The sequence below is a fragment of the Zootoca vivipara genome, chromosome 7 (assembly GCF_965207765.1).
Source record: "Zootoca vivipara chromosome 7, rZooViv2.hap1.1, whole genome shotgun sequence".
Classification (NCBI taxonomy): domain Eukaryota; kingdom Metazoa; phylum Chordata; class Lepidosauria; order Squamata; family Lacertidae; genus Zootoca; species Zootoca vivipara.
The window spans coordinates 34,495,139-34,514,024 of NC_142590.1; the positions used below are offsets into that span (position 1 = coordinate 34,495,139).

Sequence of the window (18,886 nt, forward strand, 5' to 3'; positions counted from 1 at the left end):
CCACTCCATCTGTGACCTCTTGATCTTCGTGTTAAGCATGAACCTCTAGATGAGGCACGCCGGGAATATGAAATTCATATCCATGGGGTATTTGTTACACTGCCAACTGAATATACATTTCGGTTTCTTGGCCCTCTGTTCGTTGCAAAGATTACCACCTGTTTAGGCACAACCAGCATCTTTCTGGATCTGGTGGGCACACCATCCTAGGCTAACTGTGCTGCTGTTCATTCCAGCCAGCTTTTAGAAAACAATTATGGGGACACTCCAGCATGGGTCCAGGATGGACAGAATAAGACCTAAAGATCCTGGAGAATCAAGATCACAGGCTAGTCTTCTCAGTTACTTCCAACTTCAGTGGTACCCACTGCCCGAGTGACAGTATTGCAGTGTTACAGCAGTTATAACCCATTTTTCCTCCATGGAACTCAAAGTGCTATGTGTGGTCCCCGCCCCCATTTCATCTTCTCAATGACCCTGTGAGCTTAAGCTTTAAGGCAACTGTTACTGTCTGCACTTTGTGTGCGACATTTACTTCCAATCTCATTATTTACCCTCCCTTCCCCCTGTTCTACAATCCCATGGATACATATCTGCCAGCTGATGATCATGCATCTGATGAAGTGGTCTCCAACCCATGAAAGTTTATGCCACAATTAATGTGTTGGGTTTTTAAGGTGCCACTCCTAGGAGGTTAAGCTAGGGTGAGCAATAAGTTTTTTAATGTACTTTTTGTTGAGTTTCAGAGCAAACACACACACACACACCATACAGTATTCAGAAGTCAAAGCAGGATGAGAAATAGTGACAGGTCCAAGGTGACCCAGGGAGTTAAGTGGGAATCCTCCCAGTCTGAGATTCTAACCATGATGCCAAACTGGCTCTCCCATTATCCCTTTTCATGTGACAAATGGGGGAGGGGGGGGAAGAGAGAAATGGGACTCAAATTCTAGCCCTGGATCAGGTCTACTTCCCAGTAGTCTGAGAAGTTAAGTACTGACCAGCCACATGAGGTGCAAGTCCTGTAACTTCCCAGCAGAAATGCATAATAAGAACCATAAATTTCAAATAAGAAACAAACATTGTGCCAAGCACCTCCACCACTCCTTAAAAAAACCCTGATTGTGTGGAACCGCCCTAGGTTAATTTAGTGCATCTTTTAGTATTCCACTACTTGAATTAAATACTGCCAACTTGCCAATATGCCCTCTCATTCTCTTCATCCAATGTGCCAATTATTCTGTATTTCAGTATTACCCCCCACCCCAACAATGAGGAAATGGTGTTTCCCCCCTTTTTAATGGAAGCTGGGGAATCTTACATTATCAGAACAAAAACCCTCTAACACAAGAAAAATAAAATTTTGAGGACAGCCAACATTAGCTGGGCGCAATCGTGATAATTTAAACTGGAGACAGTATGGTTATTTGGTATGTGTTGTGTATGTTAAAGCTTAAAAGATGCAGAAGTAGTAAGAGCCGCTGTGAATAAATGATAACATCTTGCCCATATGTGGAGGTCTGCTGATACCCCTATTTTGCTCCTCAGCTCAAGACTACATATTGTTGCCTTAGCAACTGACACATCAAAGGGCCATAAAACACAGTCTCCGAGAGCCTATACTGGCATACTTTTCACAATAATATTTAGAAGGTTTGGGGGAGGGGGACCATCTCCCTGTTCTCAGACATCTGGTACCATTTTCCCACCTGTACTATATATTTTGTTTGTTTGTTTATGTACGTATTTATAATCCACACTTTTATGAAAAACATTTCAAGGGGGAGTACAATATATGAGAATAAAATCAGTAAAAGCTTCAAGATATCCTTTTGAGCTCCATGCAATCCCTTTCTGCTTTAACAACCTTGAGGCATCATCTGCAAACTTAGCCACCTTACTGCTGCCCCCTAAGCCCATATCATTTGTGAACACATGAAAAGCATATCCCAATTTGATCCTCGATATTTTTTACACGCTTTCCATTGGGAGAGCTGTCTATTCCTATTCTCTGCTTCCTGTTTCTGAACCAGTACTGATTCATAAGCAGGGGTGCCAACTTGAATAAAATACTGGGGGGGGGGGGTTGAGGTAAGCCCTGCCCCACATAATCAGTCACAAGGCATGGCACACACCTACACACCATTTGAATGGCAATACCCATCAACTTTGTGGAGGCTGGCCCCCTCAAATAATTTAGGGGGGGACTTCAGTCCATAGGAGTTGGCTCCTATGTCCATAAGAGGACATTCCCTCTTATTTCTAGGTTAGTGAGACAGGGCTTACCCCCGCACAAGCAATCCTGGATCTGCTTCAGCAAGAGTATTCTCCTAAATGCTTGGTAATTCAATGTTTAATAATGCTTTCCACAGCTTTCTCAGAACAGACATTAAAAGCTAACCAACCTGTAATTTTCCAGATCCTCCTTAGACCCCTTAAAAAATGTTGCTTTGCCCACCTTCCTATCCTCAAGTATGGAGACTGATTTTAGGCTCAAGTTACATAGCTTTGTTAGAAGATCAGCAGTTTCACATGTGAGTTCTTAAACAATTCTTGGGTAAAATTTCATCTGGACTCTGTGAACGGCATGGTTGCATGAGGATCTCCCTGACCAAAGTGTAACACTCTGTCCACAATAACACACTAGCCTGTCACCCTAAAGGCCAACTAAGTTTTTGTTTTGGTATGAGCTTTCGTGTGCATGCACACTTCTTCAGATACACTGGAAACGGAAGTGTATCTGAAGAAGTGTGCATGCACACGAAAGCTCATACCAAAACAATAACTTAGTTGGTCTTTAAGGTGCTACTGAAGGAATTTTTTTATTTTGCTTCGACTCAGACCAACATGGCTACCTACCTGTAACTAGCCTGTCACCCAACTGCTGCAATATGGCACCCTAACCACATGGAAGAAGCATCCATGCCATAGAAGCAGCAACTCATCTATAGGAAACCACTTCAAAAAGGGGGTGGGGAATGCAAACTTGCACACACAACCTCTGTGCACCTTAAGAAGTCTATAAATAAAAAATTAACTAAATAGGTAGGTAAAAATAAAATGAGAACACACCACACTGACACCACTGCCTCTCCTGCTAATATCTAGCTTAATCACCTCTTGCATTAATATAGACTTGCTATACAAAAACTAAAGCGTTCAAAAGTCTAATAGCCTATGTTTTCAGATTACACCAAAATACCTCTCTGCATGGTTTAGTTCCCTGGAACTAGAGCTTGGATACATAGCTTTCTCCTCCAGGAAGTCGAATCTGAGGAGATTCTTACACAAAATATTAGCCAGTTTTAATTGTGGCTCAAGGCAGTTCGTCTCTACCAAAAACAAATCTACCTTGAAGAATGAACCGTATGACTGATGGTAACCACATAGCCAGCTCCTCCAACATCTAAGTAGGGCCCAGTCAAAGTAATTAATCCCGGATTTGCCACAGCATGGAGGTACCTAAGAGAAAGGAAAATAAGTATCTTTAACTCTGCATGGCAACAATGAATGCTGGAGAAAAAAAGTTTGCAAAACACATGGAACCTGAATTTTGCTAAAACACATGCACACCTGAACTATGTGCAAAGTGAATTTAGCTTGCTTATGCTTTTGGGGGGCCAATGTGCCTAAACTATATCAAGATTTTTTAAAAGGTAACTTCCAGTTACTGTTTTTTTTTAAAAAAAGGTTTTGCATGTGTTCATGCGTACGTTGGTTATACTTGAGAATGATAGGAAATAAATTCCAGAAATAAAATAAATGCAATGGGTGATATATTGTTTCAGAGATTTGCCCTTGATGAACCTCTGCACTCAAAACATGAAGGGTATTTGCTGTTTAAATAAACCTTTCTGGAGGTATCTGCAGCTTTTACTTCCTGTGATATTTCTTGCTGCTGTAGGGGCAGCCCCTTTGGGCCTGCTGCTCGCTTGTGAAATATACTGTCAGCTAATTAAAACACAGTTACTGTAACAAGCTTCTTAAGGCAGACTCTTGTTGGGGAGGGGGAGAATGCAAACATTTGAGATGTAGAATAACAGGATAGCTTTAAAAAAATTGTTATCTTATTTCTCCTGTACTTTGCTCATTGAGCAGATTTGAGAGAGAGAGAGAGAGAGAGAGAGAGAGAGAGAGAGAGAGAGAGAGAGAGAACTGTGCCAGTAGACTTGACAGAAGTGACTGACAGTGTGAATAGCTCGAGGGAGAAACCCAGCATTTGGTATATAAACTAGTTTCTGGCTTGATTTGCAACCCCCACCTGGATGGCTTATTTGAAACAGAGCATATGGAATGTAACACACTCAGGAGTTCCCTCATGTTTATTATCACATTTACTGTGTATACAAAACATTTTCTTAAACCATGCTTGTGCATAATTAATAGACTACTGTTAAAACTAGCATAATCTTACATGTGGAATTAAGAGCATAAGAAATCTCCAGAACTTGGGGGGGGGGGGGAAGAGTGAAATTGCTGTATGCAGTAGTGAGATTCAAGATTGCCACAAGAATATGAAATTCATAATGAGAACCTCACGAGTTAAGCTTGGAAGGGATTTTATGAGGAAGGTGGATTTTAGTAACCATATGTAGATGTGTTCATTATTCATTGCTGCACAGAAGGGCAAGAAAAAGAAGCTAGCTTTCAAAAAGCAAGCATCCAGTGCAATATCCACTACAGATTTAAAGTACTGAATTCATCATTGTATACTATTTCACTAGACAAAAATTCTGCCTGTTTAGTCAACGAAGACTTTTTACGAATCCAGCACAAAATATTCTCTCTTTCACACACACAAAATTATCAACCTAGAAGGCTTTCTTAAGCCTTTCATAATGGGATCCTAAAACTCACCATTGTCTCCTAGTGGGATCAAATGCTTTGTCCATGAGGGAACCAGGATAAATTCTGAGCACCCCATTGGGCGTTGCTATGTAACGGCGGACAATGTAACTGTTCAAGCTACTCATTTCCATTTGTGTCATCCATTCATCTGTGACGTGACTGGTAGCCATTACTTCATTTCTGACAGAGAACTGCAAAACAAAGGCAGACCTAGCAGGGTTCTTTTAAGACTTGCCTGAAAAGATAATAAGCTGCTTGCTGGGTTTCCTAAAGACTCATCGGAGATAATCTAAACCCAATTACTTCTTTAAAATCTTCTCACACCAGATGGACCCAGCAAATTTCAAGAAATGAAAAACAAATATACTAGGGAAATGTTTAGCATTTTTGTATTTTGTGTTTCACTCTGGGTAGACCTAAATACTGTCCCCAGCTTTATATTCCATGCTCCCAAATACAAAGAGTGTTCTCAGTTCCTGGTGCTGTAACACTGATATGATACTAGTCACACCCATGTGATACAACAAACCTTTCTACTGTTTATTTTACTTGAGGACTCTTAAAATGGTTACACAGCATTATCTGACTATCTCTGGGAATCTACTTTTGAGTCCAAGTAACTGAGGGATGTGTGTGTGTGTGTGTGTGTGTGTGTGTGTGTATCAACGCAGTTAACATTATTCTTTCCAGCCTGGGCAAAGAATCATTCTTACTCCTCATGTGCCAAGTACTCCTGGCACTGAGAAAAGTGCAAAAATGACAACCAAACCATCTATTTGATCTAGCAGAAAACCAAGGGATGCAGCCAAAGACTCCGCCAGAGAAAGCAAAAACCCAGATGCTTCTTGAAAGTCTGGAGCCAAGGAAACTCAAATAAATGTTTCAGCAAGACTTATCACGGTAACAAAAGAAGGTAAAAAGCCAAAAACGAAGGGCATTTGAAGCAACGTACTTTCAGACCAGGGTTGGCAATGAGGCGTGTGTTGTCGCTAAGATATGCCGTGTAGTGCTCCACCATCCTCTTTGTCTCAGGCTGGCTCAGATGCTCGTATGGAGAAGAGAAGCTACCAGCAGACAGCATTACCGTAGGGCTTTCTGGAAAGGCAACATACATACAATATACACAACATCAGAACATATCCCCCAAAACCCAGCCATATGAAAACTCAGTTGTGCTGTTGCTAGTAACATATTGGAGCAACCCAACCCAACATGGAAACGCAAAAACAATCCAAGAGATGCTTTTCAAACATCAGTGTTGCTGTGTACGTGGCCACCAGGGGGTACTGTTGCAGCAACAGTACACTACTGAAGCTTTACCATCTTCCCTTTCCTCAATTGTAAAGGAAGGGAAGGAGCTTTAAATGTAGGAGAGAAACACCTGTTGTGCTTGAAGGATGCCACAGGGAAATGGAACTTCTAGCAGCTACTAGAGGCAGAAGGTATTGGTGCCTGGGACTTGGGTCTGCTGTTTCGGGGTACCCAGCGACTAGTTCCGTTTGCAGTGTCCACATCTGTCAGTCCATATGGACTTTCCAGAGTCTCCACCCACAGCTAGACAGCGATGGGTAGCCAGCTGCCTGCGTGCACATGAGTCAGCATGAATACAGATTGCAGCTCAAAGGTGTATAAGCAATGTTTGCCCTGGTGAACTCTGGAGTGAAAGCAGGCTTCTCAGACCACCTCAGGCAGTTGTCAAGATTGCACACGCCACCTGAAGACAGTAGCTTGCCTGGGCTGAGAAAATGTGTGTGAAGGGGTCCTCATGCACTCCACAATGTTAGTTTTGCATTGCACATGCTTGAGTTAATATGATCAGATAGAAAATATGAATTTAAACTGTTCAGGATTCTTTTTCTCACAATATTTTCAATCAGCCGAGTGAAATTTATTCCTAGATCTTTAAATAAGCAGCAGCAGCAACAACAACGATAAAACTACAGTGGTACCTCGGTTTAAGTACACAATTTGTCCAGGAAGTCTGTACTTAACCTGAAGCGTACTTAAGCTGAAGCAAACTTCCCCATTGAAAGTAATGGAAAGTGGATTAATCCGTTCCAGACGGGTCCGCGGAGTACTCAACCTGAAGCGTACTTAACCTGAAGTATGAGTGTAATTGGTTCTGGAAGTCCGTACTTAACCTGAAGCGTACTTAACCTGAAGCGAATTTTCCCATTGAAAGTAATGGAAAGTGGATTAATCCGTTCCAGATGGGTCCACAGAGTACTTAAACTGAAAGTACTCAAACCGAAGCGTACTTAAACCGAGGTATGATTGTACTTTTGCTAATAGTTTTTAAACAAGTGTCTTAACTTCTTCCTTCCTTGGAGGTATTTAGGCAGAAGTTGTATGGCCAACTGTCATGGATGCTTTATAGCTGAGATTCCCTTGCGGTCCCTTACAACTCTTCGATTCTACAATTCTATAACTGTGTGATATCAAGAATCTTACAAGACTGCCTGCTTTCACTTGGTCTAGTCTTATTCAAAAGACGGCAGGGAAGAAGGTCATTCCTCATTCTTCCCTCCGAGGGCACAATGTGGTAGAAGCTCTATGGGGCATATTCATTTTTAGGGGACAACATATAAGGAAGTGAAAAGCTGTTTCCACAAGAAACTGGGTCTGAACACTAATGTCAAAATAAATTGCCAAAAGTATTTTGCATAAAAATAATTGTTTATCCTCTCTCCAAGTTCCATTTTCTATTGCAATATAACCTGAGGCAAATTTCTAAAATGAATGTGCTTTATTTTAATACACAAAAACTATACAGGTATTTTTCAAAAAAGAAAGATGCTCCGCTGCATTCAGAAGTTTTATACAGTTTTTAATAGTCTCTGAACTCACCAATTAAAAATATTTCAAAGTATATTCTCACCAGAGTTCTAACTTCTGGCTTCTTTCAGAGGGATTGATGGTATTAAATATTTATAGCTCGGAATAAAAATCTGCATAATTCCAAAGTCAACAGGATACAGCATGACTGGCAAGAACTTCAATGTTTTCACATTATTGCTAATGATTTATTTGACAGCGAGGAGAATCAAGCTCAGCTTTGAAAAACTATAACAACACTACCCATACCCAACCTTTCTGACGAAAGGTAAATTATGCAGCTACCTGGTTCTGGTATACTTATTTCATGAGGGTTTTGGTTTTTTTTTAATGAAGCTGACAATCTCAAGACACGTCACTTTGCAGCATTTAACCACAGTGCTGACTGGCCCATTAGATTTGGAGAATGCGGAGAGCAGCTGAAAGAAAGCAGCAGGCCGCAGTAGCAGCAAGGGCAGACATGCAGACTTTCGCTCTATTATTATCCGTTAAGAGTACCAAAGCCTATGCTGGGCTGAGACAGGCAACACCATTGAAAACAGAGGGTATCAGGAGTTATCAGACAGTAAAGCTGGAAGGGTGAAACGCAATTAGAAAGACAGGAAGCTGTTGTATACTGAGTCATACCAGTGGCTCCACAGAGTTTCAGGCAGAGTAGGTGCCAGGAACTAAACCTGAGACCTTCTGCATGCGAAACATGATGAGATTTCCCTTCTAAGCTTTAGGTCAGGTAAATAGGAGGATGTTCCAGAGCTTGGTCAGATGAGCACAGAGAGTGGGGCCCTTGTTCTCCTGAGCTGTGCGCTATGGAACCACATAGTTCCCTGGAGTTTTAACTATCAGCCTTTGGAGGCTTTTGCACTGCTGTATATGGGCTGGGATTAGTCCCCAGGATTTGGGACATAAAGCAAATAACTCCTTTGGATTTTCATACACCCAAAAATGGGTCTTTTGAAATCTTTCATTGAACATACAATCCCCAAGACAAAAAAGAAAATAGTTGCAAGAGTTCAGCTTCTCCTTATCTAACATATGAAATGGACATCTTAGGTGCTATTTATATAAATAACGATTGGATAAGGATCAAACAGGGCTTTCCCAACTGATGATTTGATAACGTATAACTATTTTAGCTTACAGCAATGGATGGATTTCAGAAAATAAACGCTTTACCTAAGGTTGCAAGTTGTTTGAAATGCAGACAAGCATTGGGCTGGCCCAAGAGATCTAGTCGATGGTAAAGCAGCTTGCTACTGGGTACAGTGTTGAGATTTTTAAGTTGTCTAACAGGTATTTCTGGCTGTATCACAACAATGCACAAAATGAATGATGTATCTTGAACCTAAAATAAAAACAACCACAAGATCGTCAAAGTTAATAAGGAAAGCATTTGTATTAAAATAAAACAAGAATAATTAAACTTAAATCAAATTCAGACAAGTGATATCATTATAGCACATCGCCTTGTGGTATATGTGGAAGGCAATTAATAACAACATTTTAGAAGAGTACTTATAAATGTGCAACTATTGAGATATGCTAACCTAAATAAATTATTTAGGTTAGTTGCTCAGCATCGAAATATTTTCTGGTTCCTTAAATAAAACCCAGAACGGCTATGACAAAGAAGTAGTACAGGAACAATTCAGTAGTTTAATGATGTGAACTACTGAGGGGAAACTACAGAGCTCTGAGTTCACAAAGGTAGCCCCAGGAAGTCAGCAGTTATAGATCTGCCCCAAAAGATAATTCTGTACACTATGTATGAGCTTATAATCCATTTTTTCTCTCTTGTCCTCACCATGGAGGCTGACAAGTTGTCAAAGCTACTCTGTGCTGCAACATGGAAGACTGTGCTGCAACTTGGAAGAAGCACAGAACACAAAACACCAAATAAATATAGCTGTAGTCTTAACTGCTTACTATCATGTTGCTTGATTCAAAATGAAATGTTTTCAGTGCTAACAAACTGTATTACATCATATTCATAAGATACTGTAATTATTTTGTCTAATTTTATGCCTTTTCTAAAGATTACCATGCTACTGAATCATAGGAAAAGTAGAATCTAAGTGCAAGGTAGTCCTTGGGTAATATTATTTCTCAATATAGCAAAAAAGTATCAAGGGACATTCATACATAATACTCAGTCATCTTAGGTAATGGCCAGGGATGATAGTCAAACAACGTTAGGTGACCCAAGGTTATAGAACACTGTGCCAAATGATGAATATGTATAACCTCTTAAAAGTTTCTCAAGGTAAGCTTTGGAGACTGCAAGCTTAAACATATTTACTAGGGACTAAGCCCCAGTGAACACAATAACAGTAAATCATGGCTTGCTTAGCTTGGCTGAGATCTGAGATTGAGGTACCTACACATATTGTTGGACACTGAAGAAAACCTGGTTGTTGACGTGATTGTGCTGGGCTGCAATGTATTTCTCCTATAGAAACACCCCAGGCTCCCCATACGGAAGGATGTGGTGCTTGCAGTCTGATCGGCTGCATCACCTAGTGAATCCATTGGTTTGAAGCAGACAGCCTTCCATCAGACATGGACCATCAGAAAGAAGCATTATACTGAAACACTAGAGGTGAGTTCACCTGGGATGATTATCTTCACACTACCCATGGCCTTGAGATTGTTCCTGTACACAAACACTTAGAGAAGCCACTCTGAACCATCCATTTCATGCACTCAACTTTCTGACTCAGCTTTTCATGACCCCGTTATATAACCTGACCAAATGTGTGCTAGAGAGGCTACTGTTTGCAGATACAAACATACTCATGGGGGGGAAAGTTCATTTCATACAGTTTTACAGCTGGGAAATGCATGCTGATTTGCAGGTCAGAGGTTCTTTCCTGAGGCCTTGCTTTACTAGATGATTAGTAAGCTGGAAGATAGTCAGGCGACAATTTTAAAGGACCTTACTATCAGCACTTGGTGCTGTCAGTAGATTCCACTTTGTCTGTTTGCAGTCACCATTTCAAAATAAAAAAGCCCCTCCCCCCGACCGACAAAGCTGTCCACAAAGGTAAAATGTTGATTTGCAGGATTGGTTTGAATCCAAACAACATCTGCACACACACAACTTCACTCTCAGTGAGCTCACTTGCTGAGGAACAATAGATTGTCTCTTGGTGGCCATGTCTTTACTGTTTCACATATGACATCATACATGTCCTCAGTGTAGGACAGGTTGGCATGTGATAAACAGACTCTTGGAGCAAACCAGGACCCTTGTAAAGCACAGCTAAGCTTGCCACCACTGTTCTACATGATCCAATATTCTAAAAAGTCTAAACTTCCTGCTCCTGGAATTTCTTTTCTTTGAAGTATAATTGGGATGAATCAGGAACACTGGTTCCCATAAAACTTCTTGCCACAGCACTAACATACATGCCAACAAGGAGGATTGACATATGTGACTACTCCCAACTCATACCAGATCTAAGCATGGAATTGTCATAGCTGTGGGTCAATTTAAATATTCAAAATTTTAACTTGTCATGTAACGATGCCAACTCCCACCATATATTTCATCACAATAGTGTACTGCATCAAATTCAGAAAGATGGAAGGAAACCTCACTCCTAAACTTTTGATGGTAGTATTTACATAGTGCTTAACAATTTACTATGGCTATAACTAAGGGTATAACAATTTATTGAGGGTATAACCCTCAACATTGAGAGCTAGGCTTCCATGTGAATAACATGCAGCCCAGAGGCCATGCAACAGACTCAAAATTATTGGAAATATTAAGAAAAGAATACCTGTTCTGCTACAATTAAAATTCTCCTTCCGTGTCAATACATTAGCATATTTTAAAGGGTGCTCTGTCACTTACCATCTTCCAAGCATAGCTCACATTGTAGGCTTCCTTCCCAATTTCTCGCAGTTTGTTTACATGCCAAGACAGTGAGGAGTTCACTGGGACAGTAATAAGCTGACTGCCTAGAGGGAGGCTAGGTTGGAAACAAACAATATCCATCACTTACTAAACAGGGAGAAAAACATTGATGCGTCTGTTTACTCTAAAATGAGATTGATTAAAGAAGGGCTTTAAGGAATTTTTTCTTAATTAAAATGGAAGTGGAATGCTTTGCTACATCATATTTACCAGTTCCCCACTCAAGCTCACCCAAAACATTGCTTGTTGTGATCTTACCACTCTGATCAGATAGATTGGTTCTGGATCAGAGATCTCAGTGATAATATCACCAGTGGAATGAAATCACCAGAGGCATTGGTTTGTGTTTAGCAGCAGAGGTACAGTTAGCTGCTTGTATGCTTGCTCAACAGGACAAATGACAACACTTCCTATCAGCTGCTAAATTAATCTTTGCTTTGCTCAGAAATCTTAGCACTATGAAACAGTCTTTGTGCATCAGTGCACAGGGCAACCAGGAAGGATGGTGATTTTCTTCCACACCAGGTGTTCCCAATATCTAGAGAGGCTGTAGTGGATAGCACCGTGCTGTCAATTTCCCCAGCTAAAAATGCTGGGGTTTTATTGTTGCCACCTCTCTCAAGCTTAAAGTGCCAGGAGGGGCATTTGGTGCAGAAGTCTACAAGGGCCCAGACACACAGAAAGGATAGTGCCCTGGTACTTTCTGAGTGGGGAAGGGAAGTGGGAATATTAAGAAGCAGCAAGAGAAGACCAAACATTGGGCGGATGAATGTATAAAAGCTATTTACAAGACTGCATAACACTGTCCAGTCCTTTGCAGTTGATGTATTTTGATAGCCTAGCATTTCTCTCTCAAAGTAACTTATGGTTTCCATGTCTGTTCTAAACCATGTAGTTCCTTTATGAGCATATGTGGCAGAACACAGAACTAAAAGTGCAGGATAACATACATCAAAACCAACAGAGTTGATTTCTGTGTTTATATATTTTCAGCCTTGGGGTTATTGTCCATGCTATTTTATAAGTACAAGATAAATAAGCCTAAGAAGGGTAACACATGTATTTTAAAGTCAATACTTATTTAGCAAAGTGATTTGAATTGTGAGTGGTCAAATATGTGGAGTATACCAAAGTTTATATAGCAAAGACAATATAAATTAAGGTAACTGGTTAGGTAGGGTTTCAAGATTAGGTTTCAAGGCTAGTTGCAGCCTTGAAAACATGTAACAGCAATAATATGCAGAGACTGAAGCAGGCTGTAGAATCAATGTTTCCATTCTTGACATCTCCACACAACTTTGTTAAATCCATTAGGGGTGGAGGTAGTCTGTAAAAATTATTTATGGCTGAATGGGAATAGGAGTGATGTTTATATTGACTTACGAGTATTGATTTCAAGATCAGGATACAATGGAATCTCAGTTTTCGAACATAATCCATTCCAGAAGACCATTTGACTTCCGAAACGTTCAAAAAATGAGGTGCCAAGGGCTGTCAGCAAATTCAATTGAGAAAACTGAAAAACACGCAGCGGAAGCTGTTCGACTTCCGAGGCGCGTTCGAAAACAGAAGCATTTACTCCCAGATTTTTGGCGTTTGGGTTCCGAAACGTTTGTCAACGGAGATGTTCAAGAACCGAGGTTCCACTGTGCATACAAATTAACTTTGTTAAAATAAGAGCTAGTAGGATAGAACAGTTACAACAATAATCTGCAAACATCTGAACAGAGGACAGGATTGTCCCTTGTCACCCCAATGAAGTTACCCAAGAATACATGGATTTTAAAAACGGGAAATAAAATCCAGAATGAGTACCTGGTGATTAGGTATTCAAAACTGTGAGTCACATTCCCAGAAGAAATGGAAGAAAGTACCATTTGGCTCTGGGATGACGGCCTGTGGACAATCCAATGTTCTCCTGAGCAATGATCCCAATGAAATGTTGGGAAACTGTAGGCAAGCTCACATAATTGTGTACTGCCCCCATTAATTTCAATGGTACCTTTGCAGGAAGAGTACAGATTTCGGCCTTAAGCTAAACTACAGCACCTGAAACTATGAGCACGATTCAAAACCATGAGCTTTCCTATTGGATGTATGGAGAATCTGCCCACTAAAAACACCAGTAAGACCACAAGTGAATTGCAGCTGCTGAATTGTAACCATTGAGTACAGCATAATTTCCACTGAAGCTTAAGCATGCATGCAGCAAGTACGTATGAAGCATTAATTCAAAGTCTTACCTAAGGATGTTCTGTCGAACCAACTCAAATTTTGGAATATTCTCATAATGTATTATATCTGTGTGAAGTGGTGGTTCAGAAAGCAAGTAGGGTCTGGTAAGGGAGGGGTGCATAAGGGTATAGCCTAAAAATGAAAAGAAAAAGGAGCTGACACACATGTTTATCATCATATACAGGACACATTACATGCTATATAAAATGTCCAAAGTAAACATGTAGCACTACACTGCAATCCCCTTTAAAAAACCCAAAAACAGAATTTTGGAGTGCCAATAGGTAATTATTTACAAGCTGACAAAAACAAAAAGACAACCTGAATAAGAAAGTAAACAATACAGATTTTACTAGTGACCTCTAAAACATGAAGTATTTTGATTGCCTTGAAGTTACCTTTATTATCTATTAGGAATGTGTAGGAAGCCAAAGAATCTTGGTAATAAGTGACATCTTCCAAAATATAGGCAAGATTAACATCTACTCCAACAATTCCTAGTAGTAGGTTTCCAAAATAACAAGGTTTGCTTACAGTCATTATGAGACCTGTTAATAACAAGAAAAAACACATGTACAGTTAGCATATAAGGAACTCTCCAGTACCTATATATGGAGATAGAAAAGTGATTTGTGGCCCTATCTATTGCATGAGTGGGATTTACTTCCAATAAGTTATGCACAATAATGCAGTCTAAATTACCTTTTTCGGACGGAGCAGGGCGGCTTCTATTAGCCATTCTATTAGTCACTCTAGGTGAGTGTTCAGAATCCCTACAGCAATAATATTGTGAGGATAGCATTGCGTTCCCATGAGAACCTATGCTGCAAAACACCAGCAGACAGTTGTATGGGGTTTCATGGAATGAAGTACAATTCACCAAGAAGCCATTGTAAAGTAATATATGCAGGGAAACTATACACAGTTGTTTCAGTTTCACATACTTGGGCTTAAGTTATAGCCGTGTTGTGTATGGCCACTAGGGAGTTGTTCCAAGGTTTCACGAAAACTGTGGTCTTTGAGGAGGGATTTGACAGAAGTCAGAAAGGTGGCATCACTCATGTGTTGCAGAAGGCAGGTCCAGGCATACAAGGCAGCAAGGGAGAAGGGGCACAGTCTTTTGAGGAAGAAGGAGACCACTGGATGGTGGAGAGAACTCTAAGTTGGCTAATACCATGATATGAATTTAATTAATAAGTTACATTAGTATACAACTGTACATGAACCAACAATTGTTCTGAAAGGGAACACCTTTATTTGTGTTTAGATGTCGCCTGCAGATCTCGTTTTAGGAAAAGCAAGAGCCATCCTGTGTGGCAGAGAACAGAACAACACTTTGTCTTGGAAATAATTAATCTACTTAATTAAAACAATATACCGTATTGCCTGATTAATATGGGCACCTTTTTAATTGATTAAAATTAATTAATCAAACCAATTAACAGACTAAATGCTATAGCATTTTTCCTAAAGGAATTTAACTCAACATATTATCAGCAGTATTAATGTAACCTATGTGCCAATTTTTTAAAATTTTGGGTGGGGTAGAAGTAATAAAAAATAAAATTGCAACTGTTAGGAAGCATAAAGTGGACCAGCTATGTTGGTACAATACACTTCTGTGGTTTGCTTGTTTATTATTCCAGCAATTTGCATATTGCTTAATCACAGGCATCTTTAAGCAGATATTTGATGCGTATCAGTAGGTTCAGGGTAAAAGGAATCATTATAATTCTAAACATGAAAGAAGCAATATTTATGTCCAGTGTAGCTGGATAAAAGAAAAATGCATGAATGTTTTCAGACACTTAAAGAAGGGCATGATTAGCTTTTATGGTAATTTGAGGAATCATGTCCAGTAAATTCAATTCAAAGCTGGATACTGCCAAGTAGCACTGTCCCAAAATAAAGAAAAAAAGGATTTGAATTGCAAATGCATATTTAGCTCCTTTGAATAGTCCCAAAAAATTATGCAAGTTTAGTGAACTAGTCCTATTTGGACTTCCCAAAATAATTTCAGCAAGAATCCCAAATAATAAATAGCACTACATATAAGTGGGATCAGAGGAGCTTAGGAAAAGAGAAGAAATAGTAATACGCAATTATATTTATGGATTTATTTACATCCTGCCTTTTCTCCAGGGAGTTCAAAGCAGCAAACACAGGGTTCCCAGGCCGTTTCTCTTCCTGGAAGAGACCACACTCAAGACCTGCTTAATTTCAACAAGATCGCTGCTGCACATATCAATGCTTTGGAAAACTAGCTGTATGTCCATAATATACAGCACTTGTGTGTAATTCAAGTGCCAATTATGTACTGCATATTGTTTCTGTAGGTCTAAAATCAGGATCGAGGACCGTGGGGCAAACGTGAGGGTCCAATGGGGTCCAGCACCACTGTTGCTGCTGCAGCTGAGATAGTAGCAATTGTGGCTCAGCTAGCTGGTGGTAGGAGAGCAACCACGTTATGCTAGTCCTGTTCCTAACATGCATATGTCAGGGTTGGGGGCAGCATTAAAGAAAATCCAAGGAGGTGGGGATCTAGGGACTTAATCTTGTTTATGATTACAGCACTGACGCTACTATATGCTGGAAAATGGTGTTTACAGATCCTAACGACAATAAATGAATAGATGAAAAAACTGGGAACTAGCTGTTACGGTGAAACTGACACACTACCTAAGAACTAAAAAGGTGGGAGAGTTTGTAATTTTGTTACAAGTTGGAATCCCTTTGTTGTACATTGTAGAAGGAACCATCTACTTCCTCATCTGAATGGTGGTTTCTTAATATATCCAGGCCTTTATGATATCTGTCATGTGATACAGCCAAGAGAATTTACTTTAAGAGCATCTAAAAGTACTCGGCAGAGAGAATTTGATCCAAATAAAATGCTTACAGCTCTACTCCTTGTGGAACTGTTATGTTTTGTTTTCTATTTTCCTCATAAGGCATGGTGGCTAAGTTTCTCAAATATTCCAAATGAGGTTAAGCTTTAATCACAAATAAACAAAACAAAACAAAGATTTCCAAGAACAGCCACCACATTGACATTATCGCAGCAGTCAATCCACAAAAGTGTGAAACAGCACCACAAGATCTTACTTCTTCTTCAAAAAAGCATCACGTATGTAGCAAATGGAGTTGACAAAAATAGCTCCTGGCCACTGCTGTCACCAGTCTACCCAGCAGACCTAGGCAATCAACTTGATTGGAAGAAAAAATACCACCCCACCTGCTACAGGGAATTAACCACCTTCTCCAAGCATGTAAATAACCTCTATCTTTTCTGGTCTGAATTTCAGCCTGCTTTAACCTCACCAACTTGACCACAGACACTAGTCAAGATCCAGCTCTGTCTTCTGTTTTCATCTAAGCACCCAGCACTACCTTGGCTCGGATGAAGGGTGGTGTATAAATTTAATAAATAAAAAAATGAAATGTCACACGGATAAATTTTTGGTGAAGAAGCAAACAAAGTGGCTACTTGAAGTCCCCTCTATGCCACAAGCCAATCTTGTTCCCCATGGATTACCAAACATGCATTTACTTTTACAAACATAAATCTGGAACTCGAGAGCAAAGAAAGCTAATGGTGGTGAGGGAGCCTCAATTCAAAATCAGAAGCCATTTTTCCAATGAAAGTTTGCCTCCTCCTCATGTAACTTTTCTACGACAAAAGCAGCCGTCAGAATTTTGTTAGGCCTTTGGGAATATGCAGCAATTGAAACAAGAGAAACCATTCTTGACAATGGCCCGGTTCACATGTCATTGTGGGCAGTGGCTAATAATTTACCATAAATGTGGAGTCTTGTTTCTGCTTCACTCTTTCCCTAGCAACAAACCATAATCCCTAGTTTAGCATTATGTACAGATCGCAGACTGTGGCTTGTTTCACTCAAGTAAAAAGATTGGTAAGCCAGGAACAAATACTTGTTTCACACTGTGGTTTGTCTTGAGCAAAACTAACCATACTCCCAGTCTGGATGTAAGGCTAGGCCAGGGATTGAAGTTTGCTGCTCTTGTTTACACTGGGGCAAAGCACACTTAAGCCATTATCTGTTACTATGGTGTACTGGGACAAGCAAACACAGTCATTATAGCCTAGTGCTGGCCCTCATTTTCCAAATAAGCCTCTTGTACTGTGGAAGGAGGGTTTTTAGTACAATAACTCACAGGAACTCTCCTCCTAATTTTATAGCTTCCCTAAGGTGCAGACATGTAAAAATGCCACCTATAAAGTTTGTTAGAAACAAAAGTCATTGTAAACCTTTCCATTTTTTCGAAAAAAGCATCTTCATTTCCAGGTCCCTGAAGCACTCACCATCTCCCATTTCATCTGAAAAGGGCAAACTGAACACTGCTTCATCAACCATGTGGTTTGGGAGATTTGTATAAAACCGGCCAACTGTGGTTTCCAAATTGCTCAGCTGGTTCAGAACCATCATGCTCCCTTTTATCACAGGTAAAGCAGTTCGATCAGGAACTCCATATTTTGCCGAGTTTTGTTCTGCCAGATCTCGGAGAAATGCTAATTCTTTTAAACCTGTCACTCCCTCTGCAAAAGAAATGTTACAGTCAGATGAGAAGGCGCAAGTCTCCGGCTTATTAAGCAATTCTGAAACATCATATATGCACAAATGTGGAAATCTTTATAAACAGTGGAAAAGGCATCTCATTACCCACACAATGGGGTTGTTGGACTACAGTTCAACAATTGACCATATCAAAGCCCAAGAACCTTAGAAGTTTAATTTCTCTTTTCTTTTTTAAAAGATAACTTCTTACCATTCATGAGAGCATAGGTGAGGATCATTACAGAGTTGTTAAGAAAACCATTTTCTTCATTGATGACACGAAGTGTGGTCTTTTTACCATCTTCTGAAGAATCCCTAGACGTTATTCCAGCCGACAAGTAAATTATGACCATATCTGTATCTGAGATATGTAAGGTGGGAGCTTGTTAGACTAGAAAATATGTCGCGTTATGCTACGTATCTGCAACGTTGGATTCCCAGCATCAAGACTTTTCAGTAAATGAAAATATAA

General features: G+C 40.0%; 1 protein-coding gene across 1 annotated transcript in view; it reads right to left on the reverse strand.

Annotated features, from left to right (window-relative positions):
- The window catches only part of CACHD1 (cache domain containing 1), a 124,136-nt gene that overhangs the window by 22,596 nt on the left and 82,654 nt on the right, over window positions 1–18,886 (reverse strand). Inside the window, exons 8-16 of the mRNA XM_035121480.3 lie at window positions 18,626–18,775; window positions 18,162–18,395; window positions 14,236–14,385; window positions 13,846–13,969; window positions 11,540–11,657; window positions 8,857–9,025; window positions 5,801–5,943; window positions 4,858–5,039; window positions 3,352–3,462 (exon numbers count right to left, since the gene is read on the reverse strand). Of these exons, the coding sequence (XP_034977371.1) occupies window positions 3,352–3,462; window positions 4,858–5,039; window positions 5,801–5,943; window positions 8,857–9,025; window positions 11,540–11,657; window positions 13,846–13,969; window positions 14,236–14,385; window positions 18,162–18,395; window positions 18,626–18,775 (1,381 nt within the window). The remainder of the gene's footprint in view (window positions 1–3,351; window positions 3,463–4,857; window positions 5,040–5,800; window positions 5,944–8,856; window positions 9,026–11,539; window positions 11,658–13,845; window positions 13,970–14,235; window positions 14,386–18,161; window positions 18,396–18,625; window positions 18,776–18,886) is intronic.